This window comes from Sinocyclocheilus rhinocerous, unplaced genomic scaffold, assembly GCF_001515625.1.
Source record: "Sinocyclocheilus rhinocerous isolate Xijiao unplaced genomic scaffold, SAMN03320098_v1.1 scaffold2560, whole genome shotgun sequence".
Lineage (NCBI taxonomy): Eukaryota > Metazoa > Chordata > Actinopteri > Cypriniformes > Cyprinidae > Sinocyclocheilus > Sinocyclocheilus rhinocerous.
The window spans coordinates 269,338-287,176 of NW_015659005.1; the positions used below are offsets into that span (position 1 = coordinate 269,338).

Below are 17,839 nucleotides of genomic sequence, written 5' to 3' on the forward strand. Positions count from 1 at the left end.
AGTGACCGTTGTTTTGTTTTGATCTCTCCTGTGTGCTTCCGTGCACGTTTTATTACGCATGCGCGCACTTTATTTGATTACTTTTGGACTGTTGAAAAAAACACCCGCTTACTCCCATTCAAACTCTTGGAAGAGCGAGGAAAATTTTTTAAAGGGGTCCTATTATGCTCTTTTACAAAGTCTTGATTTTGTTTTGGGGGTGTACTAGAACATGCTCTCATGCTTGGTGGTTCGGAAGACGCATTATTTTTCACATAATTTACATTATTAAAATACCTTTCTCCCCATCCTGGCACAAACGGCTCGATTAGTTCCGGCTTTGATGAAGGTCCGCCTTCCGAAAAACAAAATGTGTTGCGATTGGTTAGCTGTCCCAGTGCGTTGTGATTGGCGAACAGCGTAGACGGTGTTTCAGTACTGCCACACCCCTTGCTCCGTCTTTCAACAAAAGCTTTTTGGCGAATCCAGCAGCCATTCGAATTTCTGTAGGCGGGAAGTATTTTTAATGATATTCTAATGGGCCGCTTTGTGATATCACAAAGCCCTGAAACCAACGCTGTAGTCCAAACGAGCCGTTCGTTGTAGTTCTTGAAAAGGGATTTTTTTTAAACGAAATATCTCCCTTTGGAGTGGACTTTGAGATTTGTAACTTTATAGATCTTTTTTATGCCCAAACATACACACTACACACTGACTAAAATTAAAAAAGTGAAAAAGCATAATAGGACCCCTTTAATATAACTCCGATTGGATCCGACTGAAAGAAGAAAGTCATATACACCTAGGATGCATTGAGGGTAAGTAAAACATGGGCTAATTTTAATTTTTGGGTGAACTAACCCTTTAACATTTTTAATTACCGTAAACAAACAAACAAACAAAAAAACAGAAGAGGCAGACACACAGCCAAACAAGATGTCAAATAAAGTAAAATAAAATTTTAATCCAATTGTATGTCAAATAAATTCAGCTGAAGGCCTATTCATGAAAATAAAATAAAATAATAATAATAATAATTATTATTATTATTACTACTACTACTAGGTAGAGGCCCCAGGTAATCTAGATTTAAGACCCCCACTGTAAAGCTACATACAATTTTCTTTTCACTAGACTGGATGTGCTGAGAGAGATGCCTTGATGTTTTGAGCTTGGGGGGTTTAGGAAGGTGAACGTTGGGTGTGTGAGCTCCAGTTGAGTTCCCAAAGAACCTGGCAGATTGGGTTTATGGGATACAGAGGAGGACTCACAGGTGTTTACACTGCACTGACAGGGGGCAGCCCACTGGGAGGCATCTGCCAATCCATCTCACCACAATCCCAGACACACACTGAGTGTGGGACAATGTGTGTACGGCTGAGAATGAGAAAAAACAGAAAGGAAGTGGCAGTTTTTTTTTGTAACAATGGATGTAAATGTAGGTCAGTGCTGCTACTAGTCAAAGCACTACCATTCGGTTAGCGATACTCTACAGATACTGTACCAGCAGCAAAGTCAAAAATACATTCAGGTTTTTTTGTTTGTTTAGAGAGCAGATGAGGATGACTCTTACCATAGACTTCCTCACAATACACCATATCCCCATAGCAACCGGCAATTCCTCATTCAGACAGTTTCTACGGTTACTGGGGCCTTCTCATTCATAACTGTTTCCATGGGAACAAGAGCCATTTCTCATTGATAGAATCTCAGCATCACTGCGCTAACAAGGCAAAATGTGGGGTTTGATGGGTTTATAAACATACAGCATTCACATGCTCTGCAGTCTGTCCAATACACAGTCAGTTATTATTTTTTTAATACACAGTATACATTATTTATCTCTATACGTACAAGGGGGAAACAATCACTATGAAATATCAACTAAAACATTCTACTGTATTTTATGTGGCCATACAGAAATCAGAAATCATGTGCATAAACCAAAGCAGACTCAGTCAATTGGTTCCTCAAATGATTCTCATGTTTAAATCTCCTGCCCTGAAGGAGCTTTTCAGTGTCCTTTTTGTCCTATTTCTCTGTGCATCCACATAAGGTAACACTGACACTAATAAATTCCCTGGTTAAAACAAGTTAGTACCATCAATGGACCCTAATGGTGGTGTATATTAAAGGTGATGTATGTAAGTTTTTGACTCTACTAAAGCATAAAAATACCATAATATGTTTGCAGATATTTAAAAAACATGCTATGTTAACATACTTATTTATCTGAAAAACAATGGTACAGTCAGTTATTCTCCTTTAAAAATGTGCTTTCCATGTCGGAATGTCTGTCTCTGTTTTGGTCTCTAACCCGCCCACTGCCAGTTTACCCGATTGTATTTCGGCACCCCGGGTTGCCAGTTGGCGGAAAACACAGCGTATTTCATTTCAGTCATGGAAGCTGCCAAACGAAAGGGGTCAGTTCATGTTGGTGTCCTCAATCTGGCAACCTGCAACCTGCGTGTGCCTCAAGTCTGAGGAGGAGGGGCCGGGTGAAAAAAACCCTCTCCAATATTTTGAATTTGGACTGCAATACCTAGTTAAACCACTAGGTGTCAATCATACATACAGCACCTTTAATATATGTGATAAACTGCATAAACAAAGCACTACCATTCGGTTAGCGATACTCTACAGATACTGTACCAGCAGCAAAGTCAAAAATACATTCAGGTTTTTTTGTTTGTTTAGAGAGCAGATGAGGATGACTCTTACCATAGACTTCCTCACAATACACCATATCCCCATAGCAACCGGCAATTCCTCATTCAGACAGTTTCTACGGTTACTGGGGCCTTCTCATTCATAACTGTTTCCATGGGAACAAGAGCCATTTCTCATTGATAGAATCTCAGCATCACTGCGCTAACAAGGCAAAATGTGGGGTTTGATGGGTTTATAAACATACAGCATTCACATGCTCTGCAGTCTGTCCAATACACAGTCAGTTATTATTTTTTTAATACACAGTATACATTATTTATCTCTATACGTACAAGGGGGAAACAATCACTATGAAATATCAACTAAAACATTCTACTGTATTTTATGTGGCCATACAGAAATCAGAAATCATGTGCATAAACCAAAGCAGACTCAGTCAATTGGTTCCTCAAATGATTCTCATGTTTAAATCTCCTGCCCTGAAGGAGCTTTTCAGTGTCCTTTTTGTCCTATTTCTCTGTGCATCCACATAAGGTAACACTGACACTAATAAATTCCCTGGTTAAAACAAGTTAGTACCATCAATGGACCCTAATGGTGGTGTATATTAAAGGTGATGTATGTAAGTTTTTGACTCTACTAAAGCATAAAAATACCATAATATGTTTGCAGATATTTAAAAAACATGCTATGTTAACATACTTATTTATCTGAAAAACAATGGTACAGTCAGTTATTCTCCTTTAAAAATGTGCTTTCCATGTCGGAATGTCTGTCTCTGTTTTGGTCTCTAACCCGCCCACTGCCAGTTTACCCGATTGTATTTCGGCACCCCGGGTTGCCAGTTGGCGGAAAACACAGCGTATTTCATTTCAGTCATGGAAGCTGCCAAACGAAAGGGGTCAGTTCATGTTGGTGTCCTCAATCTGGCAACCTGCAACCTGCGTGTGCCTCAAGTCTGAGGAGGAGGGGCCGGGTGAAAAAAACCCTCTCCAATATTTTGAATTTGGACTGCAATACCTAGTTAAACCACTAGGTGTCAATCATACATACAGCACCTTTAATATATGTGATAAACTGCATAAATAAATAGCATAATTTGTTTCAGAGTCAATTTTAAGAGTCAATGTTAAAACTAAGCATTTGTTAACACTAAATATGAGATTTAAAATAGAATGATGAGTAGAGGAGTAATTTGTGATTATAATTATAAATAATTATACATTACTTTTGCATGCAATTTGACCCTTCGCAGGAAGTTTGATTGACAGGTGATCTGACCAATCATAACGCAGAAATCGCTATTTTGTCTGACAAACAAACCAAACATAAGAGTAGATTAACGTCGGTAGACTTAAACTTGAAAAATGTTGTGTATTGACATCTTTCCGTGATTTAAATAAAATATGTTCTGATGTTAATTCATGTTTATTTCGTTTTTTAAGTAAATACGATCGGTTCATGAGCCGCTTGAACTGAGGTGCTACAGCGATCTGTCACGACACATTAAAGCGCTACAAAACAGTATTTATTGTTTGAATTTAAAAAAAAATGACCAAATTTAAAAGCTCAGACTTTGTTTCATACCAGAAAGCCATGGCGCTCTCACGCCACACTCCATGTTCTCATGCAGTGAAAAGTACATCAACGTGCCGACAGACAAGACAGAACAGGTTACTTCTGGTAAATTTGGTCATTTTTAAGAAAATCAAACAATAAATACCATTTTGTAGCTCTTTAATGTGTCGTGACAGATCACTGTAGCACCTTAGTTCAAGCGGCATGTGAACCAATTGTCTTTTGCTATTTACTTAAAGCACAAAATAAACTTGAATGAACATCAGAAGGTATTTTATTTCAACCACTGAAAGACGTCACCACCACACCCTTTTTCGAATTTAAGTCCACCCATGTTAATCCACTATTAGGGCTGGGAATCGAAAATCGATTCCGATTCCAGAATCGGACACTTCAGGTCAGGAATCGGATACTTGTTGTAAAATTAAAATTTAGATTCCGCCTATCGATTCCTGTACGCTTTTTTTTCCCCTTCATCTGTGAGGACCGGACATAGCGATCTGCCAGGACCTTGCTTGCTAAACTAAACGCTCCAAAGTTTGGCTACATTTGCGATCAGAAGCCAAAAAAAGCTAAGTATAATATCTGTGATAGCTAAACATGTTGCAAGAGAGGTGTCACCACCAACATGCAAAGCACTTTAATTTAACAGATCGTTAAAGATCGCAAACACGATTCAAACACCAACGTGATTCTATTCCTAAATTACAATGATTCGTCTGTTTCATTCCTCAACCTTTAATGTGTGCGATCAATGTTGTGATTACTTGGTTCGTCCGTGCAGCGTACGATCACACCAGTGTGATTTGAACATTTAAATGCGTTCGCGCTGCCGTTGACCTAAAGAGAGCAGCTGTCATGTATATGAATGAAGCTTCACAGTCTTTTCGACCACACATTATCATTATTTCTGTGTTACAAACATTCAAATCACAGAAGTACTGGGATAAAAGTTTATAGTTCAGATATAAACTGTGTGTACGAAGTGTATGATAGCAATTAAAATAGAGTAAATCACCTTTTGAAAGTAATTTGACACTTCAAATGAAGATTTATTGATTACATTGTTATGCCAGTAGGTGGCGAAAAGGGGCTGTTAAAATGTATTTGTCTTTGAATCATACAAGAGATTCGTTCAAGAATGCGATTCACGCAGTAATGAAACAAATACATCTTGAGTGAGTCATTGAATCATTCATTCATAAATTACATGTGATTTTGTTTAGTTGATCATCAGAACCACAACTTCCATTGGGGAAAAAAAAAACTCAATTAATCCAGAATCATGCAGCTCTATTTTGCACTCAAACAGCTCTTAAAGAGTCCAGTTATTATGTAGCCTTTTGATTTTTGTTCATAGTATTCAGCTGCAACTAAACGGTTTGCAAAAAGAGACACAGGATAAATGTTTGATATAATTTTTTAATCACATTGGAATCGAAAAGAATCGGAATCGATAAAATTTCAACAATACCCAACCCTATCCACTATACTGTCTGGTTTGTTTGTCGGACAAAATGGCGGATTCGGTGTTATGAGTGGTCAGATTGCCTGTCAATCAAGCTCTTTGCGAAGGGTCAAATGCAACCTCAGTCAGGGATGACAGATGTTTTTTTTTTTGGAATAGCTGCATTTCAGCTAATGTATCCATGTACAGGAAGATCTTTTTGCAATATTTCTGCCATTTCAATCATTTAACCATACTGTGTGTGCGTGAATGGTGTATTTGTGCACTGTGTGCTTGATGTTGCGGCTGTTTTACATCAAATTTTGATGTGTTTTTAGCATATTCTATCAGAAAATAAAGAGAAAGAGAAAAAAGAGAAAAGGCCATCAATGTGTGTTATATCAAAGGACCAGGGCGGAGGTGTTGAGAGGGGACGTATCATTTCATCTTCAAAGTGCTCCTCAACTAAAAGACACGTCCGCCATTTACCTACCACAGCAAAGAGAGAACAGCTGTGAAGAGAGAGAGAGAGAGAGAGAGTTCTTGTGTCTCAAGGCTTTGCTGGATGATTGATCATCTGCAGTAGTGAAAAACAGGTTACTGCAGCAGCCCCTGCACAGACTTCTCTCATTGGCTTGCTCTATTTCCTCTCTCTCTCTCTCTCTGTCCTCTCTCTCTCTCTCACACACATATACACACATAAGCCACTGCTTGTTTCCAACCTATTGCTTCTCCAGTTGCATCTTTCTCTTATTTTTTCCCTCTTTTTCCTTTCTCTTTGCTAAACCCTAGGAAACACGGAAAGACAAACCCAATATCACACTGCAGTTCATTCCAAAAGCCACAGCAGCTGCTCTCGCTCTCTTTCTCAGTTTCTCCTACTCGCTTCCCTTTCCTCCTACACCCTAAGATGTATTTGTTTTTCTTCTAAATAAATTGTGAGGCAGTTTAAACAGGACAACTGCTCAACCTACTTCAAACGTGCACTGTGCGCATGATAAAGACTGGAGTGAGGAAAGAAAATGGCTGCAGCAGGCAAACAGGGCTATAGCTCTCCTCCCTACTGCAGCCAACACACCCTCTGACCCATTTACACACACACACACACACACACACAGTCTCAGAAGGATCAAACAGAAGAATATCATTCTGTATGTTCACATATAAACGCATATACTGTATATACAGAGAAGACATGGTATACACGCACTTATGCTTGTACCCTTACAAAAATACACCATTGTAAACATACATACATTTTCTAAACACTTATTTTAGTTTTTTCTTGATTTTTTTCATTCAAGTTTTTATTTTTTTTCCTTTGCTATATTAGCAAATATGCACATAATGAATGATAACTGAGAATTAGTATCATTATTAATAACGATGATAATAATAATAATAATAATAATAGGTGTTGTTGCTGTTATTATTGTTATTATTTGAGGTTGTAGTACACTGAAAAAAACTGGTGTAGAAACAATTTTCACTCAGATACTGCTAGGAAATTTAACAAACAATTACAATGAAATTCAAATATTTTTATAGTAATTAATTAACAGTAAAATAAAGAGTAGTATTAATTAACAATATAAACTAGCATCTTATATCTTTATTCGTATATTTTAAGATTTCGGTTGACGATGTACTAATTACACTTGTGTTCTCAGGTTGCATGTCAATCCTTTTACCATCATATATTTTCCCTTTTAAAATAATTGTGACACTTACATATTTCCACTTTATATACATAACTGGACAATCATAATGTCAAAACTGCTACCATTATTTTTTACAGTAAAAATGTGTTCATTCAAAAGTAAAAGTCTGCAAAAGTATCAGCCTTAAATTCTCTATGAAATGCCTTGTATTTTATAACCTTCAGCACATGGTTTATAATGTATAACTTGAAATATAAAACTGTCAATCCCATTAGAATGAACCACGTTACCATTTTTTAAATAATTGTATGCCCTTATTAATGTTATGTTAACAATTTACTTTGAATTTGAGCACAAGGTTTATAATGTGAAAGATCAACCCTGTTACCTTTGCTTATAATTGTATGTCCTTGTTAATGTTATAATAACCTTGAGCTGCCTTGAGAAGACACAAAACTATTTATTTGTCTAACAAAACATTTAAAATCTCACAAAAATTATTGGAAAAGGCACCAGGTTCAACTGTGAACTGCATGAAAACTCACCAGATACATCTACACACACATCTACACTCTTCAGGCAAAACGCAGTACAACTCAGAATATGACAGCACTGAGAATCAGTTCACTGCTGATGTGACGGAGCACGTCACATGATAAATGTTTTGGCCACACATACCTCCTGCACATTTCTCACAACACTCATCATGCGTTAAACTACCAATAACAGCACATGAGCCCCAGCAGGGTGCTAGCAATAATGCTAACTGAGCTACTATGGATGATCAAATCAAGCTTGTGGATTGTAGGTCAAGTGGCAATATCTGTCTGAGCCAACCTATTAGCACCTCTGCGTTCAGTCCTAGTTCTCAAAATTACAAACTAAACAGGATGAATGAGCGAATTTGATGTGTGAAGAGAAGGATGGAAAGGCTACAGCTAACGTGCATACTGAAGAAGAGGGACATTCCGAAGTCTGTACTGCAGGAGGATAGGCAAGTGTGGACATCATAACAGTATAGGCTGAATTTCACTGTATTTTTTAACAGAAACATATACATGTCAGTTCAGTTTCAGTTCAGTTCTTCTTTTTTTTTTTTATTATGCTTTTATTCAGCAAGGACGTCTTCAATTAATCAACGTGAGTGTAAAGACACATATAATGTTACAAACATGTATTTCACTAACTGTTCTTTTGAAGTGTCTATCCTTCAGAGAAACCTGAACAAATGTATTAGGGTTTATTATAAAGTACAAATGTTTTTAGCATTGATAATCTTAAGTTGAATCTTAAATCTTGAGAACAAAATCAGCACATTAGAATTATTTCTAAAGGATCAAATGACACTGTAATGTACTGTAAGTAAAATAGAAAACTATTTAAAATTATAATAATAATTCACAATATTACTGTTTTTACTGTATTTTTTAATAAATAAATTCAGCCTAGTTACATTTCTTTAAAAAAACACCATCCCAAACCTTGAACAATAGCATACAGTACATCATCATCAAATGCAGAAACTCATAAGATCCATATTCAATTTGGTAAACTGGTGAATATATTTGAATTAGAATCTGAGCCTAATTATCAGTATCTACTGTTCTGATTATTTTAAAAGTGCAACATAAACTTTAACATAAAAGCCTGTTCACACCAAATCTAGTGCTAATATATAAGGAAACTAATTTCCACAAAAACACTTCACAAAGTTTGCTACAAAAAATATATCTTGATGCTTAATGCAGCCTTAAAGACTTAACTCTACTGTATATTAAAATAACCACAAAAACTTCACGCAGTGAACACGTTGAAGACTGACACAGAAGAGAAGAAACTGTTGAATATTTTTGTTTTCTTTGCGCACAAAAAGTATTCTCGTAGCTTCATAAGATTACGGTTGAACCACTGATGTGTCACATGGACTATTTTAACAATGTCCTTACCACCTTTCTGGACCTTGAACGTGTCAGTTGCGTTGCTGTCTATGGAGGGTCAGAAAGCTCTTGGATTTCATCTAAAATATCTTAATTTGTGTTCTGAAGATGAACGAAGGTCTAACAGGTCCGGGATGACATGAGGATGAGTAATTAATGACAGAATTTCCATTTTTGGGTGAACATTTAAAAAAATACTGAAAATTTTCAGAGGTGGATTTTTAATTAAATCTTACATCTTGATATGAATAGAGCTTATTTAAAGGGGTGGTTGATTGCGATTTCAGTTTTTTAATGTTAGTTAATGTGTAATGTTGCTGTTTGAGCATGAACAATATCTGCAAACAATATCTGCAGCGTTGTAATACAAACCGAGATATTGTCTTTTAAAATTATGGCAGTTTAATGCCTACAAAAACGGCTGGCAGGGACTACAACGAGCTACTTCCCGGGTTTGTGACGTCACAAACTCTGATAAACCCCGGCCCCAGCAACATGCAACAAAGGGGGTGAGGCCATGTTGCGCTGCTTTAGAGAAGTGGAAGAATTGTTGCATTTACAAATAACAGCGTATCTAAAAGTATGAGACAACCAGAGCGCATGCCACCGAGCTGAGGAGCGTGACATTTAGACGCGCACTAGGCGGTTTAGCGAACCACAACACACTGGGTCAGCTAACCAATCTGAGGGAGGGGCTTCATAAAAACAGGAAGTCTTTGGAACATTCAAAGGAGAAGGGACAGAGCGGTGTAGAATAAAGGTAAATTATGTGAAAAATATTGTTTTTTTTAAACGAAGCATTAACACGTTAGACCCTCTCTGAGGGTTGTCCCCCCTAAAAATATGATTAAAAACCAGTCTGTGTATTGTAAATAACAATGTTTTATACTTTAAATAATTGTGTAAGTAGTAAAACAACACAAACGGGGCAAAAATGCGTTTTAAGTTTAGAAACATTTTGAGTCTCCCCTCCCTTGCTTTGGTCCAAATGCCTGCTTTCCTCTTTTTCACCTACACATACACACACACACACACGAGTCCGGTGAGGGAGAACAAAGTCAATAGTTGTGGAACTCCAAGGCTGTCAAGGCTATTTTATTCACTTAAACATCAGATGAAGTGATTATATGAGCCCCAGCAGGGTGCTAGCAATAATGCTAACTGAGCTACTATGGATGATCAAATCAAGCTTGTGGATTGTAGGTCAAGTGGCAATATCTGTCTGAGCCAACCTATTAGCACCTCTGCGTTCAGTCCTAGTTCTCAAAATTACAAACTAAACAGGATGAATGAGCGAATTTGATGTGTGAAGAGAAGGATGGAAAGGCTACAGCTAACGTGCATACTGAAGAAGAGGGACATTCCGAAGTCTGTACTGCAGGAGGATAGGCAAGTGTGGACATCATAACAGTATAGGCTGAATTTCACTGTATTTTTTAACAGAAACATATACATGTCAGTTCAGTTTCAGTTCAGTTCTTCTTTTTTTTTTTTATTATGCTTTTATTCAGCAAGGACGTCTTCAATTAATCAACGTGAGTGTAAAGACACATATAATGTTACAAACATGTATTTCACTAACTGTTCTTTTGAAGTGTCTATCCTTCAGAGAAACCTGAACAAATGTATTAGGGTTTATTATAAAGTACAAATGTTTTTAGCATTGATAATCTTAAGTTGAATCTTAAATCTTGAGAACAAAATCAGCACATTAGAATTATTTCTAAAGGATCAAATGACACTGTAATGTACTGTAAGTAAAATAGAAAACTATTTAAAATTATAATAATAATTCACAATATTACTGTTTTTACTGTATTTTTTAATAAATAAATTCAGCCTAGTTACATTTCTTTAAAAAAACACCATCCCAAACCTTGAACAATAGCATACAGTACATCATCATCAAATGCAGAAACTCATAAGATCCATATTCAATTTGGTAAACTGGTGAATATATTTGAATTAGAATCTGAGCCTAATTATCAGTATCTACTGTTCTGATTATTTTAAAAGTGCAACATAAACTTTAACATAAAAGCCTGTTCACACCAAATCTAGTGCTAATATATAAGGAAACTAATTTCCACAAAAACACTTCACAAAGTTTGCTACAAAAAATATATCTTGATGCTTAATGCAGCCTTAAAGACTTAACTCTACTGTATATTAAAATAACCACAAAAACTTCACGCAGTGAACACGTTGAAGACTGACACAGAAGAGAAGAAACTGTTGAATATTTTTGTTTTCTTTGCGCACAAAAAGTATTCTCGTAGCTTCATAAGATTACGGTTGAACCACTGATGTGTCACATGGACTATTTTAACAATGTCCTTACCACCTTTCTGGACCTTGAACGTGTCAGTTGCGTTGCTGTCTATGGAGGGTCAGAAAGCTCTTGGATTTCATCTAAAATATCTTAATTTGTGTTCTGAAGATGAACGAAGGTCTAACAGGTCCGGGATGACATGAGGATGAGTAATTAATGACAGAATTTCCATTTTTGGGTGAACATTTAAAAAAATACTGAAAATTTTCAGAGGTGGATTTTTAATTAAATCTTACATCTTGATATGAATAGAGCTTATTTAAAGGGGTGGTTGATTGCGATTTCAGTTTTTTAATGTTAGTTAATGTGTAATGTTGCTGTTTGAGCATGAACAATATCTGCAAACAATATCTGCAGCGTTGTAATACAAACCGAGATATTGTCTTTTAAAATTATGGCAGTTTAATGCCTACAAAAACGGCTGGCAGGGACTACAACGAGCTACTTCCCGGGTTTGTGACGTCACAAACTCTGATAAACCCCGGCCCCAGCAACATGCAACAAAGGGGGTGAGGCCATGTTGCGCTGCTTTAGAGAAGTGGAAGAATTGTTGCATTTACAAATAACAGCGTATCTAAAAGTATGAGACAACCAGAGCGCATGCCACCGAGCTGAGGAGCGTGACATTTAGACGCGCACTAGGCGGTTTAGCGAACCACAACACACTGGGTCAGCTAACCAATCTGAGGGAGGGGCTTCATAAAAACAGGAAGTCTTTGGAACATTCAAAGGAGAAGGGACAGAGCGGTGTAGAATAAAGGTAAATTATGTGAAAAATATTGTTTTTTTTAAACGAAGCATTAACACGTTAGACCCTCTCTGAGGGTTGTCCCCCCTAAAAATATGATTAAAAACCAGTCTGTGTATTGTAAATAACAATGTTTTATACTTTAAATAATTGTGTAAGTAGTAAAACAACACAAACGGGGCAAAAATGCGTTTTAAGTTTAGAAACATTTTGAGTCTCCCCTCCCTTGCTTTGGTCCAAATGCCTGCTTTCCTCTTTTTCACCTACACATACACACACACACACACGAGTCCGGTGAGGGAGAACAAAGTCAATAGTTGTGGAACTCCAAGGCTGTCAAGGCTATTTTATTCACTTAAACATCAGATGAAGTGATTATATTCTCTTTAATACAGATGATGCCAATGTATTTTTCGATCGATCGCTATGTTAGTAATAATAACTGCTTGACGAAAAGGGTTGCCAGGTTTTTTTACAACAAAACCCTCCCAATTGCTACCCAAAACTAGCCCAAACTAACCGCGATGATGCCAATGTATTTTTCGATGAGTCGCTATGTTAGTAATAATAACTGCTTGACGAAAAGGGTTGCCAGGTTTTTTTACAACAAAACCCTCCCAATTGCTACCCAAAACTAGCCCAAACTATCCGCGTTTCGAGGGGGTCCCCCGGTAAAAATCGCGTTCCGGGGGCTAAAATACACGTTATTGGGGTCGCTTCAACCCGCGGACATGGCAACACTGTGACGGATTCAACAGACACAAGCGACCACAACAGCCCCCCCCCACCAAGCTTCAGTCTGGATTCAGCCCTTACAAAGACCTGAGATGACCGAACACCTGAGAAGAGATGATGCCAACCCCTCAGAGGACCTCAGATGATGCCAACCCTCAGACAACATACAAAAACTACCAAATTTTGCTAAAATGGACATCAACTTGAGATAGTCACCACTGATAAGCTATTACTAAATATAATGTAGAATCTTTAATTTTCTGTAAAGCTGCTTTGCAACGATTTGCATCGTGAAAAGCGCTATACAAATAAACTTGAATTGAATATTTACACTAAGTGCAAATAGTCTGCCTTGTTGGCAAAGGCTATTTACACTAGCTCCGCCCACCAATGTGTGATTGCGATAGTCAACATCATGAAAGACGATCAAATATCCCTTCCAGTGGTGTAGAAGGTAAAGCACGTGTCGTCGTCTCTTTGATGAGATCGACCCTAGTTCAAATCCGCCTTTTGCTGAACATTTTTTCTCCCTTTTCAAATCTCATATCACATCAGAAAGGTATTTATTTTCAATAAAAATGAGGGAAATAACTGAAAAGTTGAAAATAAAGTAATGGGTAGGGTTAAGGTAGGTGTAGGGAGGCTTTATTGTCTCAATACCGCAGCGTCCATTTAATTATTTAAATTGAAATGATAATTTACACTAAATATGTTATCATTGCATACTGTTTTATAAATGTACTACTATACTGAGGTGCAGATAATTGCCACTATTTGCAATAAGTAGTATAAATAGCAGAAAATCCTGCTATTTTAACATAGTGTAAATAGAATCTATCGCTATTTGCATTTGGTGTAAATAGCATCTATCGCTAAGAAAATATGCTATTTTCACTTAGTGTAAATAACCTCTAATCGCTATAGCTGCTGCCTTAAATAAAAAAAACACACTAACTTTCACTACGTTTTGTGTAAGCACTGTGTAAACCTAAAATCCTTACAACAAATGGATACTGTCAAGATACTTTCACCAGAGTCTAAGATATTGGAGTAAGAGGACAATAATCTAGGTAAAGTGTGTATAACCATCAGATTTTTTTTCTGCTTCTCCCTCTGAAAAAATCGTGATTGTCTACAGCCCTGTGCTGTCCCACCATCCTTCCTCCTTGTCTGTTTCTCTTTTTTCTGTCTTGCTCTCTCTCCCTGGTGACATTTGTAGCGTGTCCTCACCGCTTGTATCCGCAGTGTTGCTCTGATCTGGGCTTCACCAGGAGCTCATTAGGTCAGGAGAACACAACATCACTTGCCGTGCAGTTACAGCTGACATACACACACGTCTACACAAACACATGCAGAATTCATGGGGAAAAATGGCAAAACATTCACCCATTTTAAAACAGAATATAACAGCAGGCAATATACAATAATATGTGCATGTTTAAAACACCAACACAGCGATATTAAAAAGCTTGTGAGGTAAATTCACTAGACAGTTGCACCACTTTTGCACCTGCGTCATCTTCACTAGCCACCTGTAATCCAGTTTAAAAAGGCGTTATCTGTGCTGGTTTAGCATTGCATCAGGTGTATTTAAATTAACTCATTGTCATTATTTTCAGCACAAACACACCTTCTTTCTATGCTAATTTAGATGCTATTATAGATGCTATCTGCCTGGTACAATTATGTGCTATTACAGCACATGGAAAGCAGTTGGCAAGGATGGCAAAAGTGTTAGTATTTCACAGGTAAACTTGCAAAAAGTGCTTGTATTTATGGTAGTACCAACTCAATTCGGACTGCTTTGAAACAGTGTCATGGTATTTGCACAGCCACTCTGTGACCGTTAATACTGAACTTCCTAAAAGAATGAGTGTGTTCAGTGGCATACTGTTTTTTGTTGTGGTATCAAAACTGGCATGGAGAATTGTGATATTTCCCTAGTACTTGTACCTTATTTGCATAATCCTGTAGTGAATCAGGTGCTAAAACAACGCAGTCAGCACGTGCACATAACTAACTGGATCAGTTGGTGCAATTGGACCAATTCTCACTATTAACTAGTTGCTTATTAGCATGCCTATTTTTAAAATATTGGCTGTTTATTAGTACTTACAAAGCACATATTCTGCATGTTTTTGTCAAACATATTTTACATCCCTAATCCTACCCAATACATAAACGTAACAACTACCTTACTAACTATTAATAAGCAGCAAGTTAGGAGTTTATTAAGGCAAATGTCATAGTTAAAAAATTAAAATTATGTCATTTATTACTCACCCTCATGTCATTCCAAACCCGTAAGACCTTCGTTCATCTTCAGAACACAAGTTAAGATATTTATGATGAATTCTGAGAGCTCTCTAACCCTCCATAGACAGCAAGGATCCTTACACGATCAAGGCTCAGAAACGTAGCAAGGACATCGTTAAAATAATCCATGTGACATCAGTGGTTCAACCGTAATCTTACAAAGCTACGAGAATACTTTTTGTGCACAAAGAAAACAAAAATAACGACTTTATTCAACAATTCGTCTCCTCTGTCACCCTGGTGCCATTTTGGAGAGTATCACATACGTAAACAAAATACGTATGCAACGTATGTACGCAGATACGTTGTTTACGTTCAGATCAAAGCGTAAACAATGTATCCGCGTATGGAGCTGCTGACACAGAACAGCATACGTTGTTTATGTATGTGATACTCTCCAAAATGGCGCTATAGGGTGACGCGGACGAGATGAATTGTTGAATAAAGTTGTGATTTATTATTTTCTTTGCGCACAAAAAGTATTCTCGTAGCTTTGTAAAATTACGGTTGAACCACTGATGTCACATGAATTATTTTAACGATGATGAATAAAGGTCTTACGGGTTTGGAACGACATGAGGGTGAGTAATTAATTTTCATTTTTGGGTGAACCATCCCTTTAATGGTTTGTTAAAGAGGTCATCGGATGCGACATGCACTTTCACAAGTTGTTTGAACTGAAATGTGTGTTGGCAGTGTGTGTACACAACCACCCTATAATGATAAAGATCCACCCAGTGTTTTTTTTTAATCGTTAAATCATTTCCCCTTTCTCAAATCGAGCTGATCTCAGATACCTGTCTGTGTGACGTCACACAGACAGGCCCCTCCCACGATAGTTTGATTACATTACAGACTAACTAAAGTTGAAAAAGTGAAAAAGTGAAAAAGCATAATAGGACCCCTTTAAGACCCTAAAGAATCATATCAACTTGTGGAAAATGGGCATCCGATGACCCCTTTAATAGCGAGAATTGGACCTTAAAGTGTGTAAAATAAAGTGTGGGTATTTTTCCCACCTTAAAGTGGGAAAAATAAAGTGTGACCATTTATTCTAAGTGAATGCTTTAAGAATGCAGATGTGTTTGTTCTGACTTACCCAGTAAGCACCACTACAAAGTCCATGACATTCCAGCCATTGCGTAGGTACGAGCCCTTGTGGAAGGCAAAGCCCAAAGCCAAGATCTTAATGCCTGACTCGAAACAGAAAATGCCGATGAAGTAGGGTTCGGTGTCCTCCTGTGAGAGAGAAACACAAAGGGAAGGACAAAGAGAATTAAGAGTGTGTAAACATGAATTAACCACTGGATTTCTGCAAAAGGAATGATACATCAGAGACCAATTAGTTCCTGTGTTTTCTGTTGAGGTACATGGCTTTAGGTATCACAATATACGGAAACAAACAAACACTGATCAACACAACCGGAACTCACCAAGCGCTCTGACATGGGTGTCTTGTCCCCGTCTGGAAGATGTTGTTCCAGGGCCAGGACGATGCAGTTAGCAATGATGGTAGCCAGGATCATGTACTCAAATGGAGTGAGAATCACAGGTCAAGGAAAACGTTTAAAACAACATGAATGTTACAACAGTTTTGCAAAGGACTGTAATTTACAGATGGCTGCTCAAGCTGACATTCCAGAAAACATATAATAATATAAATATAGTAATAAATATAACTTCATATTTAAAAACATAATATTAAATGATGAATACAATCTTGAAAAGGATCAGTTGTAAATTCAATTACTATTTTGTATTGTGGAATTTATGCATATATACATATACATACAAACATACATACATACATACATATTAGGCCTGGGCGATAAAACGGTATCGATATTTATCGACGGTACACCTTCTTCGATATCGATAGAAAAATTGTTCGATATAGCGCACGATATAGGCACGTGCTATGAGTGACGCAGACAGCACACACAAACATGAACACATGCTGAAATGATTGCTGTGCCTACCTGTGATGAGGAGATTGTGAATAAAGAATGAATATTTGCATTTGAATTTTAGGAGTGCGTCAGGGAGCGTCATCAGTAGCGCGCGAGATGTGGTGATGATGATATAAATGACGTTGTTGCATTTTAATGTTTTGTTAGTCTAGCCCACGAGACGCGCCGCTGCTGCGTTATTCATTCAAAATATTAGAGAAATATAGAAGCTCAATGCGGAGAAGATCTTGATTAGGTTAAAACCGAAACCAAGCCATTCACACAGAACGCATATTCAGCATATATTTTTATTATTTTATTACTGAGAAAATCACCTTTAAAGTTGTCCAAAAGAAGTTCTTAGCAATGCATATTACTAATCAGAAATTAAGTTTTGCTATATTTACGGTAGGAAATTTACAAAATATCTTCATGGAACATGATCTTTACTTAATATCCAAATGATTTTTGGCATAAAAGAAAAATC

At 37.2% G+C, this 17,839-nt stretch overlaps 1 protein-coding gene across 1 annotated transcript in view; it reads right to left on the reverse strand.

The window, feature by feature from the left end:
• Positions 1-17,839, reverse strand: part of LOC107723201 (voltage-dependent P/Q-type calcium channel subunit alpha-1A-like) — a 119,243-nt gene that overhangs the window by 77,700 nt on the left and 23,704 nt on the right. The window contains 2 exon segments of the mRNA XM_016531755.1: positions 16,503-16,642; positions 16,837-16,942. Coding sequence (XP_016387241.1) covers positions 16,503-16,642; positions 16,837-16,942 — 246 coding nt within the window.